Source organism: Stegastes partitus, unplaced genomic scaffold (genome assembly GCF_000690725.1).
Source record: "Stegastes partitus isolate 25-593 unplaced genomic scaffold, Stegastes_partitus-1.0.2 Scaffold588, whole genome shotgun sequence".
Lineage (NCBI taxonomy): Eukaryota > Metazoa > Chordata > Actinopteri > Pomacentridae > Stegastes > Stegastes partitus.
Genome location: NW_007578319.1, coordinates 142203 through 167467, shown reverse-complemented (window position 1 = coordinate 167467; position 25265 = coordinate 142203). Strand labels below are relative to the sequence as shown.

The following is a 25265-nucleotide window of genomic DNA, read 5'->3' as shown; positions in this document are numbered from 1 at the left end:
AAAAAAAAAAAACGCACAAAAATGATTCCCTTCTCAACATAGCTAAGAAAACACGACTCGACCAACAGTCACATGACCAAAATTTGGCGAATATTTGGCTGAACTGCAGGCAGTGTTCACACAGAGCAGAGAGGTGAATAATTTAGAGATTGACAACAAAAAAAAACATGCTTGATCAATAAAATAGTGCAGCATGGTTCATGGAGGAGCAAGTTGTTGGAGGATACATTCTTCATGGTGAAGCATCTTTATAGAGTGACAAAAACAGAGTTGGTCGAAATAGTACAAATGCAAGTAGTTAAACATTTTTAGTCTGAACAGCTGCATTTTATTCCTGTATTGGTGGCACTTGTGGGGTTTTTTGGTAAAGTGTTGTCCATGTTCTTACCAAGGAATTTGACGTTTGCTTTTTGTTTCTTCCTTATTTAGGATTTATGGCATTTTAACTGTATCGTGCTGCACAAAGAAAACATTCCTGAGTGTTCTCTCTACCACTAGTCATGGCTGTGCTGTAAAAACGGAGCAAAAATGCAACAGGAGCCCAGAAATTGCTCGGAATTCAGACGGTTAATAACAAAAACATCAGAGAACCGTGGCTAAAGGCTTAACCCTCAAATGCAGGGGCTTGTTTTATTTCCAACACTCCTACATACGTCCTCAGCAGCAGCCGGCTCTTACATAAGGCAGATTAAACCACATATTAAAATTCTGCTGCTTTTTAAGCTTTTCGGAGCGTAGTATTAACAAAAACAAGCACACAAACAAGTGTTTTTGGAATTTAGAATTTTTACACTCATTTAAACACATCAGAAATCTTTTTATTATTATTTTGTTTTTACTGGATTTATTATTATTTCTGATATGGTTTCTGCTCGCTGCACGGCTGCTGTAACTTTATATCATGAGTCCTGTAAACCCAAATTATTCAACATAATAATCACATGCTTGTGGTTATAGTACAGAGCTGATGTGTGGATGGACAGATGAGGCATTTTTTTATGAAAATTTTCAGTTGAAGTGATTCTGTTTCTGGACAAACTGAAGACTTTTAAAGCCTCGATCAGCTTTTGGAAGTTGTGGCTCCTGTTTCTTTTTCTGCAGCTGCTGAAGGTTGATGAAGTTTGTGAGATTTTCTAGCTTCAAGCTGCAAATTTTTCCTGGAAATTACTCGTGTCTTTATAGCAGCAGCACTGAGGCAGTTAGAATAACTACAGTCCCTCATCAGTTCAAACTTCTCTCGAGAAGCTAATTGAACACTTTTTTTTGTCATTCCAAGCTTAAAGACAGAGTCATGTTCATGCTCTGGTTCTGCTTTTAAATGATGTGCAAACACTCTCTAATCCTTATCTTCAGCAGCCTCGGGTTCACCTTTTTTTTTTTTGCAGAGTTGGTGATGTCAAAACACTTAAACATCAGATAAGAAATTGCAGTTCTGCTGTAAAGCTTTAACTCAGATGCTGCGGTTCAGCCCACTGCAGCTGCTTCACGATGCTTTGATGTTCAGATTGTGTCACTGACTGTCTCTGTTTTCTGTCTGCAGCTCAAATTGAAATCATCCCCTGTAAGATCTGTGGAGATAAATCATCAGGGATCCACTACGGCGTGATCACCTGCGAGGGCTGTAAGGTAAGCCCCGCCCTCTGCTCTACATCATCATCTCACCTGTTGAAGTTGAGGCTCCTCACAGGTGTTACCGTATCACCTGACCTCCTCAGAATCGGATGATTTTTTTTTACGTACTGTAACTTTAGCATATTTAATGAAGCCATGCAAAGTTTTACCTTCATACTATGAATATTTTCAGAGTTACAGGCTCCAGAAATACATAAAGGTGGGTTTAAATTTCATGCTTTTTTCAACATTTTTGATTCCTTATAACTCCAAAAGTCCAGACGATCGAAACGTGAGAGTTTCAGAGATGAAAAACGCATGCAAACAAGTCAATTTCATCCACTCAAAATGTAAAAATCTCAAGACAAACTCTTCATTTTTGTTCCAAGCAAGCATTGGTGCTCTGGATGTGTTTTCTGATAATTCACCAGAAAAAAAACTTTATCTTGAGTACATTTTGGGTAAAGTTTCAAAGTCATATCAGCATGTGGGATGGACAAGACAAGTTATACTCTTGAAAATAAATAGAATATAATGTAAATCTACATTAGACAATCATTTTGTCACTGAAGGAATCAGGGCTGGATGATCAGAAATGTGGGTTAAATCATCTGCTAGAACTAAACTTAAGTTGATAAGTGCCCAATTCCACCCACAACTATGGGCCACCAGGCCATGTGACATATCTAAAATATTAATAGTATGAAGAGCTTCATTAAATATACTAAAGTTATTGAACATTTAAACAAAAATCAACTGATTCCGAGGAAGTCAGGTGGGAAATTTTTTCCAGTAAATCCAGTAAAGTTCTGCTTCTTGGCCCAGTTCTGTTCTGAAACAGCAGAAACACTTTTTTCAACCTGTAAACCTGCATTTCCACCAGTTTGCAGTAGAACCGTGGTGTCACCTGGACCACAGACTTGTTTTATGTCAACACGGTGACATCGTTTGTTTAACTTCAAACTCAAATATTTGCTTCAGTCCAACACAGTTGCATGAAATAATTATTGATGTTAGATAATCACAGGCAGATGTTAGATGTTAGATAACCCTTATTGTTTTTCCCTTTTAAATAAGATGCAGCCACTGATGGTGGTGGTGGCAGCAGCGAAGAAATCTACTAAGAATATACTTATTTTACAGATATTTCCCATTATTAAAAAGAAAAAAGGTTGCTAGATTAAGCATTAAAAAATAATGGAAAAATATTGCTAATAAAAAAACACTAATTTTGCAGGTTTTCTCCGTTGTTAAATTACAGATAATACTAATTAAAGTCACAGGAAAGTAATATTTTACATGCTGCCTGTAAAATAACAAACAAACCAAAGGACAAGCCAAAATTGTAAATAATGTTAATATCAAAAATCATTATTTTTTTCTTACAAATAGTAATTCACTCCATTGCAATGCATGAATATAAAATTAAACCATTTTACTCTATTTAAATCAGCTAAAATATCTAAAATATTGTTTTATCGATATTTGCTGTTCTTTCTATTGTTTTTACAGTTTTTGAACAGTATTTTTATAACCATTTTCTGTGGTTATATCATTATTTTTGTTTACCGTGGGTATGTACGTTGTGTGTGCAAGAAGCATTGCAGTTGCATATTCGTCATCACATCAGCAGACTAAACACTAAAAATCGCAGCCAGAGAGCAACTGCACAGCTAAAGTCACAGAATAATAGTTAACTGAGCACCTAAAAGTTAACATTTTCTAGTTCTTGTGAATTTTTTGTCTCAGAAATGACATTTCTTTGCTATAGTAGTTGATTTTGACTGTACTTTGGCTTTGGCTCAAACCAAAAGCTAACTACTAGATATTTGCAGCTTCCCTCAGCAGACACTGAAGCCTGTTTCAGTCATTTATCTTCACCTTGTTGTCTCTGAATGACAATTAAAGTGACATTTTGGTTATTCAGTTTGTTGTGTTTAACCTCATAAACAAGACAGCAGCCAAACCTGTTCATGATGCAGAAGTAAGTAAATAAACTGAATTAATGCTGGTGAATTTTATATAACTTTGTGGTTAAACTTCCTTTAATTCACATCCCTGATACATATGAAACTGTAAATTAATCTGTTACAGTGACGACAGTATAAGTATTATTAGTACAGGGACATTTATGGATTCCTATAAGCTGAAATGATTCGTATAAATCGTCCTCCACATTGCTCAGACAGCTGGCCAGCTTCATCCTGTTTCCTCCACATCAGCCTCCACAGACTGAGTCTCATTAACCGAATCGGAGGAAACGTTTGACGCCGGGTCTGGACCATCAAGTCTGGACCGTTTGGCTCGGAAATCTTTGTCCCTCCAGTTCAAACGCTTCCCCAAACAAGCTGGTGTGTTCAGCTGCAGCAGCTGCCGATGAGACAGCTGGAGGCTCGTTTCACAGCCGCCGAGCAGCTGATGGAGATTTATCTTGGTACAAACAGAGGCTGATGGGAGCCTCCGAACGAGCATCGATAGCGCAGGTTTACAACACCCACCGAGGCCTGAACTTTAGTGGAAACATCACAGCAGCCTGGTGTTTGTTTGTTTTTTGTTTTTTTTTACAGTTGTCTCAGAGGCGGCCCCTACTGGCCATCAGAGGAACTTCAGCATTTAGTCACGGTGGCTGTTGCTGGTGTTTTTTATTCACTGTAGGTTCATTTTTCACTGCAACATAAAGTCCTGCACCTCCATGGAAACAGAACAACCATGACTAGAAGTAGAGAGAACTCAGAAATGTCTCCTGTGACATGTTAATGCCATCATTCATAAAGTAAGACAAAACAAGTTACATTTTTTAAATTATTTGTCTTACAAAAGTTGTAAAAACCAGCAGTCAGCATGTGCAACAGTTCCCCAAATGTCCACATGTGATACTAATACTGGGGTAAAAGATAGCAAAACATGATATTTTACAACCTCAACACGTGTTTCAAATACTGGAGGGTGGAAATGGCCACTTTACATACTACAAATGTTTAATTACTTAATTTAAAAAAAAAAAATTCCATCCTTGTGTGCACTCTACTCTGTGTAAACACTGCCTGCAGTTCAACCAAGTTCAGCCAAAGACTCCCTGAATTTTTGTTACATGACTGTTGGTCACAGCTGAGTCACTAATGGCTCCCTCAGTTACGTAGAAAAGAGCAGAATTTTTTTGTTTTTTACAGAATCCGCTTGGAGTAATCAGTTAATATTTGGCAAACTTTTAAATAAAACATGTAGAAAAAATAAATAGCTGTTTAATTTTTTCAGAAGGTACCACATGTCACAGATGAGTAGTTCAGGGACATCTGGAAAGTTGGTTGATTCTGTACAGTTTGTCGGCTGATAAATGGTGCGATCTTGGCAATTTATTTAAAGACAACATGCCTGTTAAACCTGCCAGAGAGTTTTAGGATTCAGAAGTCTAATTTTGTTCTTTTGACAGAATGTCATCAGGGACAGTTTCTTTTTTTTTTTTTATCTTTTAAACTCATTTTTAGATTTCAGCTGTAACCATTTTTGTTGCGTACAGTTAACATTAACGACATTAACGATAAATTTTCAGTGACTGTTCCACACATGACGTCTTGTCACAACGTTTCTCCCTGAAGCCTCGTCTCAACATTTACATCAGCGATGTTACATGTTTCATTACTGAGGTTTTCTTCGTAAAACAGTTTTTTTTTCAAGCTGCTCGGGGCTGCATAGGCCAAGTGTGAACTGTGAAACAGGGAAGTAGATTTGACTTATAGACCCACAAGTCTGAAAACATGAAGCAGTAATATTGCATGTCATAACCTGGCTCCTGGGTTTTTAACAAATATGGTAAGGAACACAGATTTAACTAAAAATAAGGGTATTTATTTTAATCAAAAGCAAACCATTAACAAATAATAGCCAGTATGGTGTGTGATTATCAGTAGTGTAGGTGTGAATGAGTGAACATGATGGGATGTAAGGTGTCGTGGAGCAGAAACAAAGCAAAAACGTAACGACGTGTCACCACCAACAAAGCAGGATCAGAATGAATGAGAGAGACAGCAAGAGAGGGATGCTGAGATTTATGGGCCGTCCTGATGCCTTCAGGGACCCACAGGTAAACGGAATTCTAGGCCTCCATGGCAGCAACCGACATTGGACCGTCACATGCAAAATAGCTTGTCCGTCCATCCATCCATTATCTATACACCGCTCAAATCAACATTTTACAACTCTGAACGTTTTATATAGATCTTTTTTGTCACTAAAAATTTGAATTGTGCTTGTTTTAGCAGTTTTATGTGCACTCCCATATGTTTAGCTCTTTTATAGTAAGAGCTTGTTCTTTGATTGGTGTTTTATTTGATTTACAAGAGATCGTTTGCTTTATTGGGTCATCTCTTATATTTGCATCTTTTGTTGTTCATATACTTTTTTTTTGTTAAAGCTGTACTTAAATTTGATCTATTTTATGTAACCATGGCTGATTTTTATCTGATTTTACATATTTATATACATGAAATTTCTTCTTTTGTTGTGCACTTACACTTCTGTTTGTTCATGTGATGATTTAGTGCTTCCCTGTTCCTGAAAGTTTTGTGCTTAAGTTTGAAAAGTGCTACAATAGGTAACTTGGTATGTAACATAATGATCTCAAAGAAAATAAATGTAATCTACACAGAATGTGCAGGACCAGTAAAATATTAAATCCAAGCCCAACATCTAGGTGTTGGGTGCGATGACTTTCTGACTTGGAAGTAAGGCGTAAGATCTGATCTTACGCCTTACTTCCATGCAGCTCCGTGTTCATGTACGAATCAACCAGAAAATCCATTCATTCCTGTGAGATCCAATGTGTTTGTGAAACTCCTGTTTTTTTTTTTTGCAGAATTTGCCTCGAGTACATTGAAAAGTTTCAACTTTTGCGGCACATTACGGAGAAACCAGATTAGCTAACAGGCTGTTCGGTGGTTTGACATATTGACAGTCAAATTGTGTACCTATGTATTTAGAAAATAAACTCGTTTAGCTGGCTGAACTACAGAGAACACACATACTGTTGTGGTTTTTACATCCTTCAACAAAATATCTCACTGAACTGGCTCCACTGGTGGCAGAATAACCTCCTTATTTATGTCTTAGTCCTGTTTTAGTGGCTGTAATGCTTCATGTTCCATAGAACTACTAGATGATACAAACTGATGAGCTTCTCTCTCTGGAGTGAAGTTTTCATCCATCTGTAATCGAATGTGTTTCCTTGTTTTGAATCATTGTATTCTATCGATTTACAGACTAGATTTGTCTACAGATCCTATAAGACATCTCTTGTGTCGTCTGTCAGGGCTTCTTCAGACGGAGTCAGCAGAGCAACGCCACCTACTCGTGTCCTCGCCAGAAAAACTGCCTGATCGACCGGACGAGCCGGAACCGCTGCCAGCACTGCCGTCTGCAGAAATGTCTGGCTGTGGGAATGTCCCGAGACGGTGAGACTCACAACCGAACCACACACACACACCGAACCACACACCGAACCGCACACACCGAACCACACACTGTCACCTGCACAAACATCTGGCAGGCAGCTGCAACGTGTTGTCAGCAGTTTGATACCTGAAGTCTGTTTCTTCACTAATTAGTTCTCCACCTGGTCTATTATTGATACAACACAGGTGAAGGGAGTGTGAATGAACACGCCCACTTTTTAGAGTAATCCAATTACATCTAAAAATGATTGAAATCTAAACTTACAGATTAGGATAAAAATGCCTCTGTGAGACTTTAAAGGTGATTTTTCTCCCCTTCCTTCCTGACATGCTGCAAATGTCTCATACATTTATGACTAATCCAACTACCCATCCATCCATCCATCATCTATACACCGCTTAATCCTCACTAGGGTCATGGGGGACTGGAGTCTATCCTAGCTGACTTAGGGTGAAGGCAGGGGACACCCTGGACAGGTCACCAGTCTATCACAGGGCTACACTTAGAGACAGACAACCAAGCACACTCACATTCACACCTACAGACAATTTAGAATCACCAATTAACCTCAACATGTTTTTGAACGTGTGGGAGAACATGCAAACACCACGCAGAACGATCCTGGGTGTCCTCACCGGGACACGAACCGGTGACCTTCTAGCAACGAGGCGACGGTGCAAACCACTGACCACCTTGCAGCCCATAGCACCAAACATAATCAACAAAACTTTTTCGACTAATAAGTGCTGATAAATTTCCTGACTCATATTGGCAAACTCTTTGACAAGTTTCTGGAAAAAAAAACTTAGTAAATATCAGTCTATTATCCAACAAATGTGAGTGAAGTATTCAGCAAACTTAAAGTAGAATACTTGAGTGCAGTTTCTGGGTACAGTTCCATTTTCTGCTACTTCTTGTACATTTTAGAGGTAAATATTTGTTACTCCACAACATTAGTTACTAAATTAATAAAACAAAGTATGATCAGCTAAGTGCTTGTTACTTTTCTGACTCATATCAGCAAACTCTGTAACAAATCTCTGTGAAACATTTGATAAATATTAGTTTACGGTCCAACAGATGTGAGTAAAGCATCCTAACGTGCAGTAAATCACAGTGCTTCAGTTTTCTGGTCCATCTGAGCTGACTTCTCCTCGTCCTCCCTCACAGCGGTGAAGTTTGGTCGCATGTCTAAGAAGCAGCGCGACAGTTTGTACGCTGAGGTCCAGAAGCATCGTCTCCAGCAGCAGCAGCAACAGCAGCAGCAGCAGCAGCAGGGCTCCCTCCTCCTGACCCGGCCCAGCCTCGGCAGCCCGAGCCCGGGGGAGGCCGAGTCTCTGTCCCCCCACTACACGCTGTCCTCCAGCGGCCTCACAGAGCTGCCCGACGAGGCCGGACGCTACCTGCAGCAGGACTCACCTGAGGGAGGGTCGCTGTCATCCAAGGTCTGTGGATTTCTCTCTTATGTCACCTCAGTTCACCAGACTGTTGGGAAACTTTGCTCCTGACAATCTCATATTTGTGTGATTTATTGTCTCTGCATGTTATTAAGTAGAACTGAGTCAGTAATGAGTAAAACTCTGGTCACAGGTGTTATCCAAATTCTAAAAGAAAGTGAGATCATTTGATTTTTGCGTTGTTTTCTTAGCACCAATCTGTGGATCAATGTTTGAAATGACATAAATTGAGAAATATTTAGCTGGAGTCCTGAAATGTTGCAGGCTCATTAATATGTAACTCTTATATTTAATGGCACAGCCCTGCTTTGATAGAATAAAACAAACCAGTTATATGATGGTGCAAATTTGGTCAAAATAGTTTTTTGTCTATATTTCACCAACCATAAAACCATTATTTTTTTCCCCCTAAGAGGCAGATTTTTTTTTTTTCCTGGGATTGGCACCAGTAGGAGCTTTGGATTATGGTGCCAGTCATATTTAAAGCTCCTATTGGTGCCAATCACAGGGAAAAAAAATAATTTAAAAAAATCTGCCTCTTAGGGAAAAATAAAGATTTTATGGTCCATGGAATATCGACCATAACAAAAAGCATTTTTTCACCAACTTTGCACCATCATTTAACTGGTTTGTAATTTTCTATAAAAGCAGGGTTGTACCATTAAATATTAAATGTGCATATCAATGAGCCTGCAACATTTCAGGACTCCAGCTACAATATTTCTCAAGTTATGACACTTTAAACATTGATCCACAAATTGGCACGAACAAAACGCTGCAAAAATCAACCTCACCTCCCCTTCCTTAGGAATTTTTAACTCAAAAACTAATGTCACCTCTGGGCTCAGGTTTACACATGATCAACTCAGTCAATATTCACCACTTAAAAAAAAAAAAAAAGATGGTCAGGTGTGGCGCATTCGGTGAATTGAGGCAGAACGACCCGGTTGAGAACAAACTGCCAGAATTCCCTTCAGGTTCTGACCTCGTCTTCTACCAACAGGCAGACTCTGGTGGAGGAGGAGGGGAAGGTGGAGGTTTCTACCTGGACATCCAGCCGTCTCCGGACCAATCAGGGCTCGATATTAACGGCATCAAACCGGAGCCTCTGTGCGACTATGGATCCAGCAACGGATTCTTCCCGTACTGCTCCTTCAGTAATGGAGACGCGTCGCCCACCGTGTCCATGGCCGAACTCGGTGAGTCGAGGAGATACTTAGTCAAACACTGTCATTATGATATGTTTAAAAGGAGGAAACATTCAGATGTTCAGAAACCAAACCCTCCTCTGAAGCTGCTTTCAGATTCATTTACAAAAACATTTAACAAACCGGTCTCATGTTGCTTTTACGTGAAACCCACAGCTGTGGTTCGGTGCGTAGAGCAGCACTCGTCACAGGGCAGCTAATCAGACAAATATCCACAGTTTCTGGCATATTCAATTAATAATCCCAAATATAATCGACAAATAAATCATGGTGTGTTAGTGTTGGACTTTTAACATCAAATGATCGTGACTTTTCTGAAGCATTTCAGCTACATATCCAACAAACATCTGTAAAACATCTGGCAAATATTAGTTTAGTGTCCAACATGACACTAAAATACCCAACAAATTTTAAAGACTAATTGAAAAAAAATACCACTAACTTAGAGTAAAACATAGTGCTTGAGTACGATCTTGAAATGCTTATTATGACATCAAATATTCAAAAAATATCTGTAGAACGTATTTATCAGTAGATATTAATTTACTATCCAACAAATGTGAGTAAAATATCAACATTAAATACTGACAAAATATCTGATGTATATTAATAACATGTCTGTTAACCCTGTAGAGCCTGAACCATGAAGGAATTGCCAGGAAATTCACATTTTTTAAATGAATTTTTCTATCGAACCATCTGACAAAATAAAAGAATAAAATGAATTAAACATCAGTTTTCATGTTCGAGTTTTAACTTGTATCGTTTCTGCTACAGCCGACATTTTTGGTGCCTGAATTCCACAACATCAAGTACAGTTGTGGCTCAATAATCCGACCCTTAACAATCTGAAAACTTTGCTATCTGACAGGTTTTTAGGAAAAACGAACAGAACCCATAAAAAAAAGCCTTAACATACCGACAGCTGTGGATTCTGACTCCAACATCACATTTTATGTCACTAATGAGGATAATGGCGTATTATCTGACTGAACAATCCGACAGATTGGCTATGTTCAGTCTGCAGGACTTAATGCTCAATTCGGATTTTTTTGTGAAATCTGATATTTTGCGAGTTCGTTCACATTTCCAATTAAATGCGACTTGTATGTGATCTGCTGTGTGAACTTCATACGACCCAAAAGTGTCCCGCATGCGCAGAAGAGGACACGACGACGTCACACAAAACGATCGTGCTCAGTGTTTATAGAAGTGAATGCAGATGGTAACGGTGGAGCTTATCTGCTACTTCCCTGCCGCCGCCACCACCCATGTTGGAAACAGAACTGTGACCGCTATCCTAAACTGGCATGTGCGTTCCAGCCACTTCCACCTCGTTGGAGCGCACCCCCAGGGTGGAAGTGGCCGGAACATGCACAAGCGCACCGGTCAGTTAGGCGTGAAATCCAGCGGTGCGTAGTGTTTTAACAATACACTAGTTATCATAACAACTATAAACAATAAATATTAACAATAAATGACCCTTCAAGCATCAAGCCCTCCTTGTATCTTGACCTCCGTCTTGACAATCCGACAGCCTTGCTATTCGACATAAGAGACATTTAGTATCAGATTATCGACTGTACTCCTGTTGTCCTCTTCTATGGTAAACGGTGGTCACTGTAATAAACAAAATGTTAACTGCACCTTTATGAGACAATTAGTAGCATTCACTGTAAAGTATGAAACTGATGTATGTGATTTCTAAACCATCATCTTGACACAAATTTAATGCTGCAACAGCTTGATAAGAATCTTGAAACTCAGTTGGCTTTTGGATTTATTGGCCCTTTCTGGACGCCCCAATGAAACATTTCTGCAGGCACCACTGCATGCAGCACGTGGACAAATAGGAAGGACAGTCAGTCTCTGGAGAAGGAGTTGCTCTCTGATAACGTTAGATAATGAGACTGAAGGGAAAACCTATGAGTGAGGAGCCACGAAGGTGAGAAGACATAAGAAACACTGAGGTAGAAGTCACCGACTTTGTGTTTAAATGACAAAACAGCATCACTTTAACACGTCTGAAAAAGGCTTTTGGGCAAAGAAGCAGCGAGGAGAAACAAAGGAGGAAAAACTTTGAGCGTTTTAAATCCCTGCAGAGCGGCTCAGTTTGACTGTGACCTCCTGTAACGGGTAAAACAACAGTGTCCAGTCGTGGCGCTCTGAAAAACAGAAAAACAAATAAAGGATCCGGCGTTTGGGTGGAAGGTTGCCGAGGCCTGCGGGGGGAAAAAGCAAACCGAGAAGATGAGGAAATACGCTGAAAGAGGTGAAGCAGAAGAAAAAAAAGAAGCCACAGAGGAGCGCTGGAGACAGAAAGGTGGTTTAAAATAGCAGGAGGCTGGAAACTCATCTTCAGAGCTCATTAAAATCTCTGTGTGGTAATTAGCTGTCTGTTAATTAGGGCCGACTGGGACGTGGCGGGGCGCTCGTTGGGGGAAATCATCGTCTTATTGTCTCTGGAGAGTTTTCCGTTCACTCCTTATTGTGCTAACCCCGACAGGCCCGGCCCAACACGCGCTTCAGTTTCTAACCTTGTACTCTGTTGTTTTGATCTCTGCTGTTATTTCATGTTCATTCGCTCGAGCTGCACAATTAGAGAAGCTCAACACAACAGCGGTTTGTTTCTGATCTGAAGCTGCGTTCAGGAGCAGTTTGTTGACACATTTTTATACAGAAGTAGATGAAACCGCAACAAAGTTCGGTTGTAGTTTTGGTTCAGTCTGGACCTCTACAGGCCACAACATTTGAAGGTTTTACAATGTTGGAGCTGCAACGGTTAATCGATCAGCTGTCAGTAATTTAATTTATCTCCAACTATTTAGAATATTGATTATTGGTTCAAGTAATTTTTTATGAAAAAAAATGTTAAATGTGAATATTTTCTGGTTACTTTACTCCTCTAAGACAGTAAAGTGAATATCTTTAGACAAAACAAGACATTCTAGGGCATCATCTTGGACCTTTTCTGACATTTAGTAGACCAAACAACTAATCAATTCATTCACAATAATCAACAGATAAATCAAAAAGGAAAATAATAGTTGGAATCGGTCAAAGAAGAACATGATTGGCTGGTGTTTCATTGAATTATTGGGGGAAAAAAAATGGTGAATCCAGCTCAACTTTGACCGCAAGTGTTTGGTGTCAGCGCAGCTTTAAACTTTGATATTAAATGCTCGTCTTAATGCAGAATTCAGGAGAACTGGATCCTGGTTCTTCTCCCAACTTGCCACATAAGTACATCTTTGTCAAGACTCCTTGGTGTTGAATTTGAACGCACTGGTTACCTTACGGGGTCATTTTTAATGTGCAGGGTAGCCCAGTAGACCTGTACAAATCAGAATATTAGAAATAGATGTCAGGAGTCTGTAGTCAAATATTCTCTGCTGGTGTCGTCACTGTTGCTCCTGTTTAGTCAACAAAAAGTTTTCTTTTAGTTGTCAGAAATTAACCAGACAGTCATGTGGAAGTTACGTACAGTCGTCCTCAAATATATTCATATCCTCCCAATAAAGAAGGAAAAAAACAGTTGTTACTGAAATAAGATGAAATTGACAAAAGTAAAAATAAATAAAAACAAAACAAAACAAAAAAATTCAGGCATGATGGGACCATAATGGGTTACCGACCCCTGGTCTAAACAAACTATGGTTACTATGCCTGTCAAAATAAAAAAAAATTCAAAATAAAAAAACAAATCCAACCTGAGACGCACATTATAAATTATTTAATTTTGACCAGCTGTCTGCGATCCACCCAGAACAGGTCCGCAACCCAAAAGTGGGTCCCACCAGTTGAGAACCCCTGGTATAAAGCACATTTAAAAAAAAACAACAGGAGTTTAACCATAGTGCCGTGTAATTCCAAAAAGCAGCCCATAAGACATGAACACAAAGACTAACAGACAAATCTGAATGACAACACAATAAAATGAAGACAAATGAAATGTACAACACAGTAAAAAAGGGTCAAACTCGACTTGGATTGAACACCAAAGAGGTTCAGCAGCGACTTTTTTTCTACAGTCTCAGCAGATCTTACATAAAAAGGCAATTTCCGTTGTGTTATTCTAATACGACGAGTGATCCCAGGAAACATTGGTGTTGCCTGCCATGGTGATGGTTTTTGGATTTGGAGTTGTTCAGATTCAGAGCATTCAACTTGGTAATTTCCAGCTTTGGAGTCTGCTGTGACGGATACGTGAAGGTCCCTGGACCTTGTGTCTGAGTCCCCCTCACTGATGTTTGCTCTGTTCCAGATCACCTGGTCCAGATCATCTCCAAGTCTCACCTGGAGACGTGTCAGTACCTGAAGGAGGAGCTGCAGCAGATGAGCTGGCAGAGCTTCGAGCAGGACGAGGTGGAGACGTACCAGAGCAAGGTGGGTTCACTCATACGTGGATATAGATTCTGTTGCTCATCTGAAGTCTGCAACTGCCCTTCTACCCAGCAGTGTTTATCAGGGTTCCCCTCAAAGTGTTTCACAGCCAGATGAGATGTTGAACTTCTCCATCGTGTTCTGGGTCGAGCTCAATGTCTCCTATCAGCTCAGAAAACCTCTAGAACACATCCTGAACTGATGCTTGAGCCACATCAACTGGCGAATTAGATGCTGCAACAACACCAGGCAGCGTACCTGTGCATTTTGATTCTCTTTAGCTGCTAAATGTTTGGTTTTAACCTCCTCCTGCTGTGTTTTCTGTGCAGCCGCGGGAGGTGATGTGGCAGCTGTGTGCTGTGAAGATCACCGAGGCTATTCAGTACGTGGTGGAGTTCGCCAAACGCATCGACGGCTTCATGGATCTCTGCCAGAATGACCAGATCGTGCTGCTGAAAGCTGGTGAGAGCAGAATTTGATTTTATATCACTAATCTCACAACATCTTTATATTTACCCAGAAGCTGGATAACATTGAACTTTTTATTTCTTAAATCCAGTCACTACAAATGACGTAGCTCAACGCAAATCAGACGGTGGTTGTTCTTACAGACAGGTTTTATGTCTACAGTCACAAGGATGCGAGGAGGACTGTGATATGTGGCAAAAAAATCTGAAACCTTTTAGTCTCCTGTTCTTTAAAAAAAATAAAAAATTAAAACTATCGCTAGCATTTATTTTCTTCCTTTTTCCTCCTCATAAGAAACGGACACCGAAACAAAAACACTAGTTTATTGGAAATGTGATTTGTCATTTCTTCATATTCTTAGCATGACGACTTAATCAGATTAATCCGTTGGATAGACTTTGTTTAATTTAACATTAATCGTCAGCGTATTGTCTTTCTCAGGTTCTCTGGAGGTCGTCTTTGTACGAATGTGTCGGGTGTTCGACTCTCAGAACAACACCGTCTACTTCGATGGGAAGTTTGCAGGTCCGGACGTCTTCAAAGCTTTAGGTGAGCTGGTTTTATCTGCTTTTTTAAATTTGTCCATAAAAGAATCTTTAAATATCACAAAGTTTTTACATTTGGCTGCAGTGGAAAAGTGGATGCATCAACTAGAGCAAAATGTAATGGAGCTCCTAAAACACACAAGTCAGATCACTTTATTTCATACAAGACACTTAAAACAGATGTTGACCCAAATTCAATTAATTCAATTCAATTCAATTTTATTTGTACAGCACAGTTTACAACATATGTCACCTTACAGACCCTAAATACTTTAAATAATAATACTCCCGTAAATGCAGCAATAGCTCCACTTAGTCGAGCCAATCAAATCGTTTGGTTACCCTGTACGGCCAGTGCACCACCACAGCTCGCTGCTGCTGCCACTTTGCGTTGCCTATACAGCAGAGCAGAGAGGAAGAGACAGTGATGACAGCATGGCTTGGTCCAAAAGAAGGAAGGTTGATGAGGAAAACCGTTGTTTTAAAGATGAGTGGACAGAGAAATGTATGTTCATATGTTCATTCTTCCGTCAGGCAGTTCACAACCAGTGTGCCTCATATGCTCTGAAAACGTGGCATTAATTAAAAGTAGCAACGTGAAGCGCCACTACAAAACAAAGCACAGCTCTTTAGAGCAAAGTCATCCCCTGAAGTCCAAGCTGAGGGCACACAGAATAACCGAGCTGCAAGCCCTATATGACAGATCTATCCGACTCACCAACGTGCAACGTGCAAACCAAACCTTTTATTTATTGTTTTCTGAGGATGTTGACTTTTTTACTTGAAGTGGAGGCCTTTAGTTCTTTAGGCTGGGACTTCTTTAATTTAAGAGATAAAATTCGGCTCTGTTTGCACTGTTTTGAATGTATTTTATTCTGAGGTTTTTGTTTTCCGTAATCTGAAATAAAAGCCTCAGTTTTTTGCCCAGGACTACTTATATATATATATATATATACATGGTAAAAGAGCTAACTGTGCACTCAGTTAAACATATCCTGCACTGAAAATTGTCCTTAAGTATTGTTGAAACCATGAAATGTGGCCATAGGAGAAGGCTATAAGACACAAACTGGACCTCGGTTTGGACCTTTTGCTTGAAGGAATTTTAAATAACTGGACCTCAGTGACCTTTAATTGAACACCCCTGCTCTACATGATCACTTAACTATAGATTATTATTTAAATAATAAAGTTAAAACCTGACAATATTATACAAATTTACTTGACTAATTTAAATACTAACGTAAATATCATTTGTTATTATTTATTTCATAAATGTACCGGACTAATTTAGAAGAGAACATCCCCATGTTTTCTTCATTATTTCCACCTTTGGAGCTTCAGCTGGCGCTCTGTCAATGCTGTCATCTTGTTTTGTTCTTTAGCTGTTTATTTCAGTGAACCACCTCCAAATATTAGCAGAATATTAATGGAAGGAAACTGGCTTTAATTCACAGATTCTTTTGCCAATTTTACTTAAACTTGGGTTAAAAATGTGCGCTGCATTTAGATGTAAAAGGCAGCTTCTGTTAGAGTCTGTCGCAGAGGAAGGCAGAGCAACATCTCCTTTATTCTCTTTGATTTAAAATGTAAATATTCCTGCGGACGCCAAAAGTAAAATCAGAAAACTGTAAATCTACATAATATGTGATCTTTATTGAGAACAGCATCAGATGAGCAGAAGTCATCAAAATACATAAAAACGGATGTTTTTGTTGTTTGACACTGCAGATAGATCAACTAACAAACATTCAGCACATAAGCACAAGTTTACAGTTGATTAAATGAATCCTTTCACAGATTTGTATTTGACGTATAAACGGTAAAATATCAGAGTGGCACGACATTTACAGACACATTTTACAAGTGTTTTCAAAAACAGTGTGATCACATATTCAGACTGAACAGAAAGTGTTTGTGTGAATGTGCAGAAAGAAAGAAAATACCAAATAGATGAAATCTCAACAAGGAAATACAATGAAACTCCTGTAAGTCTCTTAACGTGTTTCTCACAGGTCTTTAATGTGTTTTACAGGTTGCGATGACTTGATCTCGTCGGTGTTTGACTTCGCCAAGAGCTTGTGTTCGCTGCATCTGTCGGAGGACGAGCTCGCCCTCTTCTCGGCGTTCGTTCTTCTCTCCGCGGGTACGAATTCTCACTACAGTCTGTTGTAATCACCGGGCTGCAGCTGCTTCTCAGACTGAGTAACCGTGTGTTTGTGCAGATCGATCTTGGCTGCAGGAGAAGCTGCAGGTGGAGAAGCTGCAGCAGAAAACGCAGCTGGCTCTGCAACACGTCCTGCAGAAGAACCAGAGGGAGGATGGAGTTCTCAACAAGGTAAATGTTTGACCTCTTATCTAAAAGGCATCTTTATCTCCAGCTCGATGATGGGGTTGAGATCACATGTGGGTTGTTAATGTTCAGACAGAGCCTCGCAAGGGTCACAGCAAGTTCGTTTTTTTAGTTAGTTTAGTTTTTTTAAATTTTATATCTGCAACAACTTTTTGGTTGGTCTGAATGACATCGGTGATGTCTGTAATTTTAATTATGGATTGTTAAACTCAGCTATTAAATGTCAAAAAAACCATAATCCAGCTGCTGGTTGTGATAGTAAAGCTGTGGCTGGTTATTGTTCAGACAGACTGTGTTTATGTCCAGCCAATACACTGTCAGTCAGAGATCTGCCTTTTTAAATTAATAATCAGCAATAAATGCATCAAGTATCACATCGTCTCATGTCTTTAGAATCTGGAATGTTTCCCTAAACTGTCACCGTGTTAGAACTGGACTGGGCCAACAACAAACTGGTCATATGGATCAGAAAGACTGTGGAACATATTGAGAGTCAACTCAAAAGTAGTCGTCAAAAATCTCTTGCCATGAGGAGACTCCATAGTCCGCTTAATTAGTTGAGGAGGGTGTTAAACTGTCTGGATGTCAGGACTGTATGTAGGTTTCTGATAAGTGGTGTCATAGAGAACCTTCTCTGTTTAGTGATGGAGCTCCAGTTTGATGTCGATGTCATACCTCTATAGTTGACCGTCCTCATCCTTCAGGTGTACAATTGCTGAGTCTTAGCTTGAGGACTTTGCTCATCTGTGTTGTGAAGCACTAGTTTAGTTTCTCATCCTTGCATTGAACTGTGTACAGAGTGTAAACAGTTCCTCTTCAGCCTCAGTGTGTTTTTAGGCTTGAAGTGCACAGACAAGTTTGTTGAAGAGCTTTTCAGATTCTCCTGCAACATAATTGATAACAGTGTTGTTCTGTGTCTTTCTGTGTTTCTGACAAAGGTCCAGGTTGGGTGAAAACATATTTTAAGCTGCTTCTCTGATGTGTTTGTGCTCCTTCTCCTTCCCCTCTGTCCTTGTGGACTTGTTCTGACCCGATGGTATCTGGTTCTGATGCGCTCCAGGGCTGCTGAGAGTCAAACTGTAGATATTGATCAGTGTGGGAGGTTTCTGTCGTCTTCAACATGAACCATGTACACAGTCGAAGAAGGTTAAACTGTTTCCACTGACGTCCTCCTGAGTGAACTTGTTGTTGCTGCTGCACTGATGTGGTTTGTGAAGACTTCCTGTGATTTGATTCTGACCCAAATGTGATCCACATCATCCACATTGTAGACAGCAGTGAGCTCATGGCACCGTTGAACTTCTGTCTGTACAAACCTCATTATATTGTCAGTAGGTGGTTGTCAGACGGAGGAGGAGCAGAGATCATATGTGGTCTGAGGTGAGGTTGGTTCTGCTGGACAGAGTTCTGTCCTGCAGCACAAGTTTCCTTACAGTCTTTACAGCTTCCAGGATGCAGAGTGAATGACATTGTAGGTCACCATGGTTTCATCTGAGTCTAGCTTTATTTTTCTAACCTTGTAGGTAAATTCCTGGAGTTTCTGATGTCCTGTTAAGTGGTAGTAATCAGAGGAGCTAACATGGTGGTGAGATGTTTAATGATATTGTAGGTAACTTGTTGTTGAGCTGATGCTACGAATGGTGATTCTAAGAGAGGCTCCTATCTGGTGTATGTTGGGGAGTCCATGAATTCAGGTGGGGGTGCTTCCCAGGTTACAAATGGTAATCGGTTTGTCCTTTATCCAGTTGCTATAGGCAGTTTGTCACCTTATTCTTGTAGCTCCTGACAGGACGTTGTCTTAGTGTCAGAGGTGGTCATAAAAGACTGGACACCGTGGAAATCTGCTCTGTTCAGCACCACCAGCATCGTCCTGTATTAGTCAGCAGCACGGTGATGTTCTTGTGTCTTTCTGGTGATGCCACTGCTGTCCTTTGTTGAATGCTATGGTTGGAAGACGGTGCTTTATACCTTACGACTTCAACCTGAGCTGTTCTAAATGATCATCTTGATGGCTGACTCTCTGGTTGTGCTGAGGTCTACTACTGGTGTTTGTTCTCAGGTTACAGCAAAATCCAGCCCCTTGCCTCAGATATATTTTCTGAGGGTGTTTTCTCATAAATGTTTAAGTGTGTTGTATTCCCATCCTTTTCCCTACCTTTCAGTGGTCCTATTCTAGAGGAATCTCTACGTCTTGACTTTAATTATCTGTCATTCTTTGCCTTTGGTGTGTTGTGATGTTTGTACCTTTTCTACAAACTAAACTATTTCCTCCATGACTTTATTAGGTAGATGTGATGCCAGCTCCTCAAGCATCTGGTCAGTCTTCTCTGACACTGAGCAGCAGTTTTTTTTGTACTTCATCTTAACTTGCAGCCAACACAGAATAACTTCCAGCAGGTTCCAACATAAAGAGCAGCAGAGCTGAAAGAATTCCTCAGAAGGCGCTGAAACAGATGCTCAACAAAAGTAAAACAGGCTCAGTTCAGGTTCAAGATTGACCAGATGCTCAAGAGGCTGACATCACATCTACATGGAAAGTCCTGGAAAAAGAATGTGGGAAAGGCACAGACATCAGCACACACCAAGGGCAAAGGTGTGCAAATTCCAAACATTACAGTCACGACTTTGCAATTCCCGTAAAACAGAACCGACCTGGAGGGAAAATGATGAGAACACAACACAGCTGACATCCATTAGAAGTGGGTGAAAAAGTTAGTCAACAAAGTTCACCCAACCAAAGAAGGAGGTCTTTCTTAAGGAACTGAACTTTGCAAAAACAAATCAACAGTCGAGATAAATCTCATCATGGACACAAAGTCGGCCATCAGAAGTGATAATTTAGCAGACACATATGTGAAGGTATCAGCTGCCCTTACCAGTGAGAAAGCACAACCTTCCAACCTGACCAGCCAAGGAATCGGCTGCTACTGGCTGAAAACACACCAAACATCACCGTCCTGCCGGCTGATAAAGGAAGATCAGCATCAACATAAACACTGACTACAACAAGTAGAGCAAGACAAAGCCACTGACCAACCATGTATGACTATTTGTATCTCAGGAAGTACACAGCTTGTATTTATAGATATCTCAAGATAGACCTGCTCACCTACAATACTGACAAACATCTTGCCAGTATCTCAACTCCTCTGAATTGTAACACTCAACATCACATCAGAAACTGCACAATTTTACCTATAGAACTCTGTCCAGCAGAACCAACCTCACCTCAGACCACATACGATCTCTGCTCCACCTCCGTCTGACAACCACCTACTGACAATATAATGAGGTTTGTACAGACAGAAGCTCAGCTGTGCCATGAACTCACCACTGTGTCCAGTGTAGGAGATGTGGAGAGCAGAACCCTGATCTCCTTCACAGGAACTGCTCCACCTACTGGATCACATCTGGGTCAGAATCAAGACACACAAAGATGAAGCATTCACAGAACCACATCAGTGCAGCAGCAGCAACGAGCTCACTCAGGAGCAGGAAACAGTCCGGTCTACTTGACATTAAAGATGACAGAAAGCTCCCATAAAGATCAGAATTTACGGTTTGATTCTCGGCACTAACTAAAGCACGAGCTGGAAGGTATCAGAACCAGACACTGTCGGGTCAGGATGAACCCACGAGGACAGAGAGGAATATGAAGGAGCACAAACACATCAGAGAAGCACTTAAAACGTGTTTTCACTCAAACTGGACTATTGTCAGAAACACAAAAAACCCCAGAACAGACAGAAAGTAAAGAACCATCAACAGTTATTCTAACATTGCAGTAGAAGCTGAGAAAGTCAGGTTGGTCTTTAACAATCTCTGTACAACTCAACCACAGGAATATACTGAGTCAGAAGTTTGTCCAACCTGAGAACAAAACACTGGATAGTAATAACCACTTAACAACACAGCAGAACCAGCAGTCGTAGATCTGAAGAACAGAGGTCAACAATATACTTATGCAGGACAGACAAGACAGATGGTTGGAAAAAGGAGTGAAACAAACCAGAACTCCATCTGTAAACAGAGGAGGTGGTTTACGACACCAGTTATCGGACGCTTACAGTCCAGAAATCCCTCCACAGACGGTGTAACATCCTCTGAGACCTGGACTCAGAGACTCATGACAAAGAGTGAAGCAGCTTTTCTGATGAATAATCTTCAACAAACTCGGTCAGATGCTGAGAGGTTAGACGGTTGTAACAGATTCTGTTGTGACCACAGTCACATACATACACTGGTTTGTACTAACTTTCTCATCTCGCCTTCTTCCCTCTTTCCCAAATCCACTCCTCCTCTCCTCATCAACTCTTTCTTCTCCTTTCTTCCCCTTGTTTTCTCTTCTCTCTTCTGTCTTTTGGTCTTCTCACCTTTCCTCAACTTGTCTACTCTTTCTGCTTTTCCACTCCCTCATCCTGTCTTTTCTCCTACTCATTTCCTCCTGTGGACTCTTCCCATCTTTAATTTTTTCCTTCTTCTCCTCTCACCTCTCCTCTTACCTCACAATTCCTCCTTTTCTCTCCTCTCCTCATTCCACTCTTCCTCTCCTCCCCTCCTCTGGTCTCCTCACACCTTCGCCTCTCCTTTTTTGTTCCCTTTACTTCTCTTCATGCTTTTCCTCCTTTTTCGTCATCTCATTTCTCCCTCTGGTCTCCTCCCTCCTTCCCTCTCCTTTTTCTTCTCCTTATCTCCTCCTTCCACTTTCCTTTCCTCTCCTTCTTTCACCTCCCCTGCTCTTTCCTCTTCCTTCCTCTCCTTGTCTGCTCTTTCAACTTTTCCTCTCCCATCCTTTACTACTTCTCATTTCCTCCTTTGGTCTCCTTCTCACCTTCTTTCCTTTTTCTTTTTCCACTCTTCCTCTCCTTCTTTGATCCTTCCTTATTCCCTCTACTCTTTCCTCTCTCCTTTCCCTACATCCTCCTCTTTCTTCTTCTCATTTCCTCCTTTGTTTCTCTTCTTCTTTCACCTTCTGTTCTCACCACTCCTCTCCATCTTTCTTCAACTTTTCTTTCTTCTTTTTGCATCCTCTTCTTATTTCCTCTGGTCTTTTGTACTCCTCATCCTTCCTTTCCTCTCTTTTCATTCCTTCTCCTATCCTCACATCTCCTTCCAATCCTCTCTCCTTGTCTACTTCTGTCCTCTCCATGTCCCCCTCCTCTTCTTTTACCTTCTCTTCCCTTCTATCTTTCTCACCTCTCTCCTCCTCCTCAGCTCAGAGTGAAGGTATCGACGTTGCGCTCTCTCTGCAGTCGTCACACGGAGAAGCTCTCGGCGTTCAGAGCCGTTTACCCCGACATCGTTCGATCACACTTCCCTCCACTGTACAAGGAGCTGTTCGGAGCCGACCTGGAACTCGCTCTGCAGACCAGCGACTGATCGGTGATCCACGCCGAACCGAGCTTCTGGATCCAGACGCTGGTTTCCACGGACACGGAGGACGAGCCGGCGACTCACAGCCAGAGACAGTTACTGCGTGGGCGCCGAGCTCCTGAAACAGAGACATGGACTCGTCTTCAGCTCTGAGTCTGGAAGCAGCGAGGATCAGGTGGTTTCATCAACACACGTCCAGCATCAGACTCAGCTCTGACATTAAGAAGCACTTTCAGTTCTCACACTGAAACCTGGTTTCTGTTTCCTTCACCAGATTATCAGAGACATTATCAGTTACTTTCCTAGAAACACAGCGACTCTTTGCAGGACGAGCGGTTGCTGACTAAAAACCAGATGCATGCAGCGAATTCATCTTCATACGACACCCACCTGCCACAAATACACATTAGACATTACTGTAATTATTCCTCCTCGACTTACTGGCTGCACAGTAGCAACAGTCTGAAGAACAAAATCCAAAGTTCATCTGAAGTTCATACGATGCTTTGGCAGTCTGAGTTCAAATCGCAATGTCAAACAATGCAATAAACACATCGCAAATATTAGATCGTCGTCTTTTTCCCCCCAGTTGAATTTAAAAATGTGTACTTTCATATCTTCTATATTCACTACATGTAAAGTGAAATATTTCAAACCTTTTTTGGGGGGTTTTAATTGTGATGATTATGGCTTACAGCATAAAAAGTCAGAAATTCAGTATCTTAAAGTATTAGAGAATTCTCTAAGATCAGTTTAAAAAAACAAAAATGTCCAACTAGGACATTTTAGAGCACTTTTACAGACTTTAAACTGTCATTATATTACCGATTTAAGCTGCAACGTCTGTCAGAAAAATTGCAATTAAAATTTTTACCCCAAATTATTCAGTTCCAGACGGAAAAAAACAGCAACTCTCAAATATCATCAAACAGTGAGATGTGTGTGGAGCAATAAGGAATCTAACATTACTCACATTAATGTATTAAATAAACAAATGCCACATTTCCATCATGTTCTCTACTTTACTTTTAGCTCCTCTTCTTCTGCAAAATGATCAGCTGGGACCAAAAATATTAGTTGATGGATTTTTCCCAACAATAAAACATCATGTTTTTTTAAAAAGTCATATTTCACAATGAGAACAGCTATTAGAATAGAAGAAAAGGCAGCCGGAAATTTGGGCTGTTTTTGCCTGAATAATGACAAAATAGTTTTTGATGATTCTTATTTGTCACGTGACTAATTAATGAATCAGCACTTTGACTCTCTTTATGTGAACTACTGGGTGTTTAACGTTTTGTATTTAAAAGAAATACATTGCCGTAAATGGAGAAAAAGAACCGATTTGACTCACTGACTGATGAAGCCTCGTGTTGGATTCAGCTGAACTTCAGAAACACTCAGAACAACTGACGGATGAGATCACAGATGTCAGTCTCTGTGCACATCTGGAATATGGATGTTGTGTTAATGTAGAAGATCCTGTTTTAATCTGAACATTGACAGCAAACGGCTCATGTTTTATTCAGTACTGATCCGGTTAGGCTGTTAATAACTTGTCAAAGCTGGAACTCCACATCTATGAGAAGGTTTTGCAACCCAATATTATCACATCTGGAGATATCTCATTAAAAAAAAACATCTTTGGAACTAGAACCAGCAACTTAACTGCCGCCCCTTTTACCCCAGAGCAGTTCAAGGTCAGTTCACAGCCCGTGAACAATCTCAAACTGGTTCTACAGCAGCCAAAGAACCGGTTCTCTGGAGGAAATCTGGTTCCAAAACAGCATCAACGCTTTGCTGTGGTTCCTGAACTTTTCAACCCCCCAAAAATAACACCACCAGAGACTGGCGACCTCAGCTGTCCCCTGAGGTGGTTGGCCGACCCAAACGCAGACAAAACAACAACACAAAGGAACGCAACAGCCCAACAACCAATATAACGCTTTATAGTATGTAATTTAGGAAGAAACTGAGCAGCTGCTGCCCAGAGATTTGATTTTTTTTTTTTAAATTCAGTCCAGTAATCCAATTAAAGCCATAAAATGTGAAGCATTGCAGGCAGAACATGAGCAGACAGAAACACTGATGTCAACACTCCAACTAAGTCTCTTTCTTACTTGTGTGTAAATTCTACACACGAGTCAGTGCAGACATATGCCATCAGTACCCCGACTCGTTTTGTACGTTTCTTTACTAAAGTATGAGTACAGATCTGATTTGTTTTGTTTGGACGTTCACCTTCACATCTCCTCTCAGGCTGCTTTACTTGATTATCAGCTACAAAATAACTAAGAAGGCTGAAAATACACATTATTAAAATGCATTTCTCTTTTTTTTTTCTTTTTTTAATCAGAAATTATTCCCGTTCTCTCGGGGGGTCAGTGAACGCATCTTAAAATCACTGATCCCTCAAGTT

At 40.4% G+C, this 25265-nt stretch overlaps 1 protein-coding gene across 1 annotated transcript in view; it reads left to right on the top strand.

Annotated features, from left to right (window-relative positions):
- LOC103362610 (nuclear receptor ROR-alpha-like) overlaps positions 1 to 23982 on the top strand; it is a 39438-nt gene extending 15456 nt beyond the window's left edge. The window contains exons 2-11 of the mRNA XM_008289014.1: positions 1541 to 1626; positions 6917 to 7058; positions 8230 to 8504; positions 9520 to 9715; positions 13989 to 14110; positions 14437 to 14569; positions 15017 to 15124; positions 17156 to 17266; positions 17346 to 17458; positions 22688 to 23982. Coding sequence (XP_008287236.1) covers positions 1541 to 1626; positions 6917 to 7058; positions 8230 to 8504; positions 9520 to 9715; positions 13989 to 14110; positions 14437 to 14569; positions 15017 to 15124; positions 17156 to 17266; positions 17346 to 17458; positions 22688 to 22852 — 1451 coding nt within the window. The 3' untranslated portion in view covers positions 22853 to 23982. The remainder of the gene's footprint in view (positions 1 to 1540; positions 1627 to 6916; positions 7059 to 8229; positions 8505 to 9519; positions 9716 to 13988; positions 14111 to 14436; positions 14570 to 15016; positions 15125 to 17155; positions 17267 to 17345; positions 17459 to 22687) is intronic.
- Positions 23983 to 25265: the final 1283 nt, after the last annotated feature.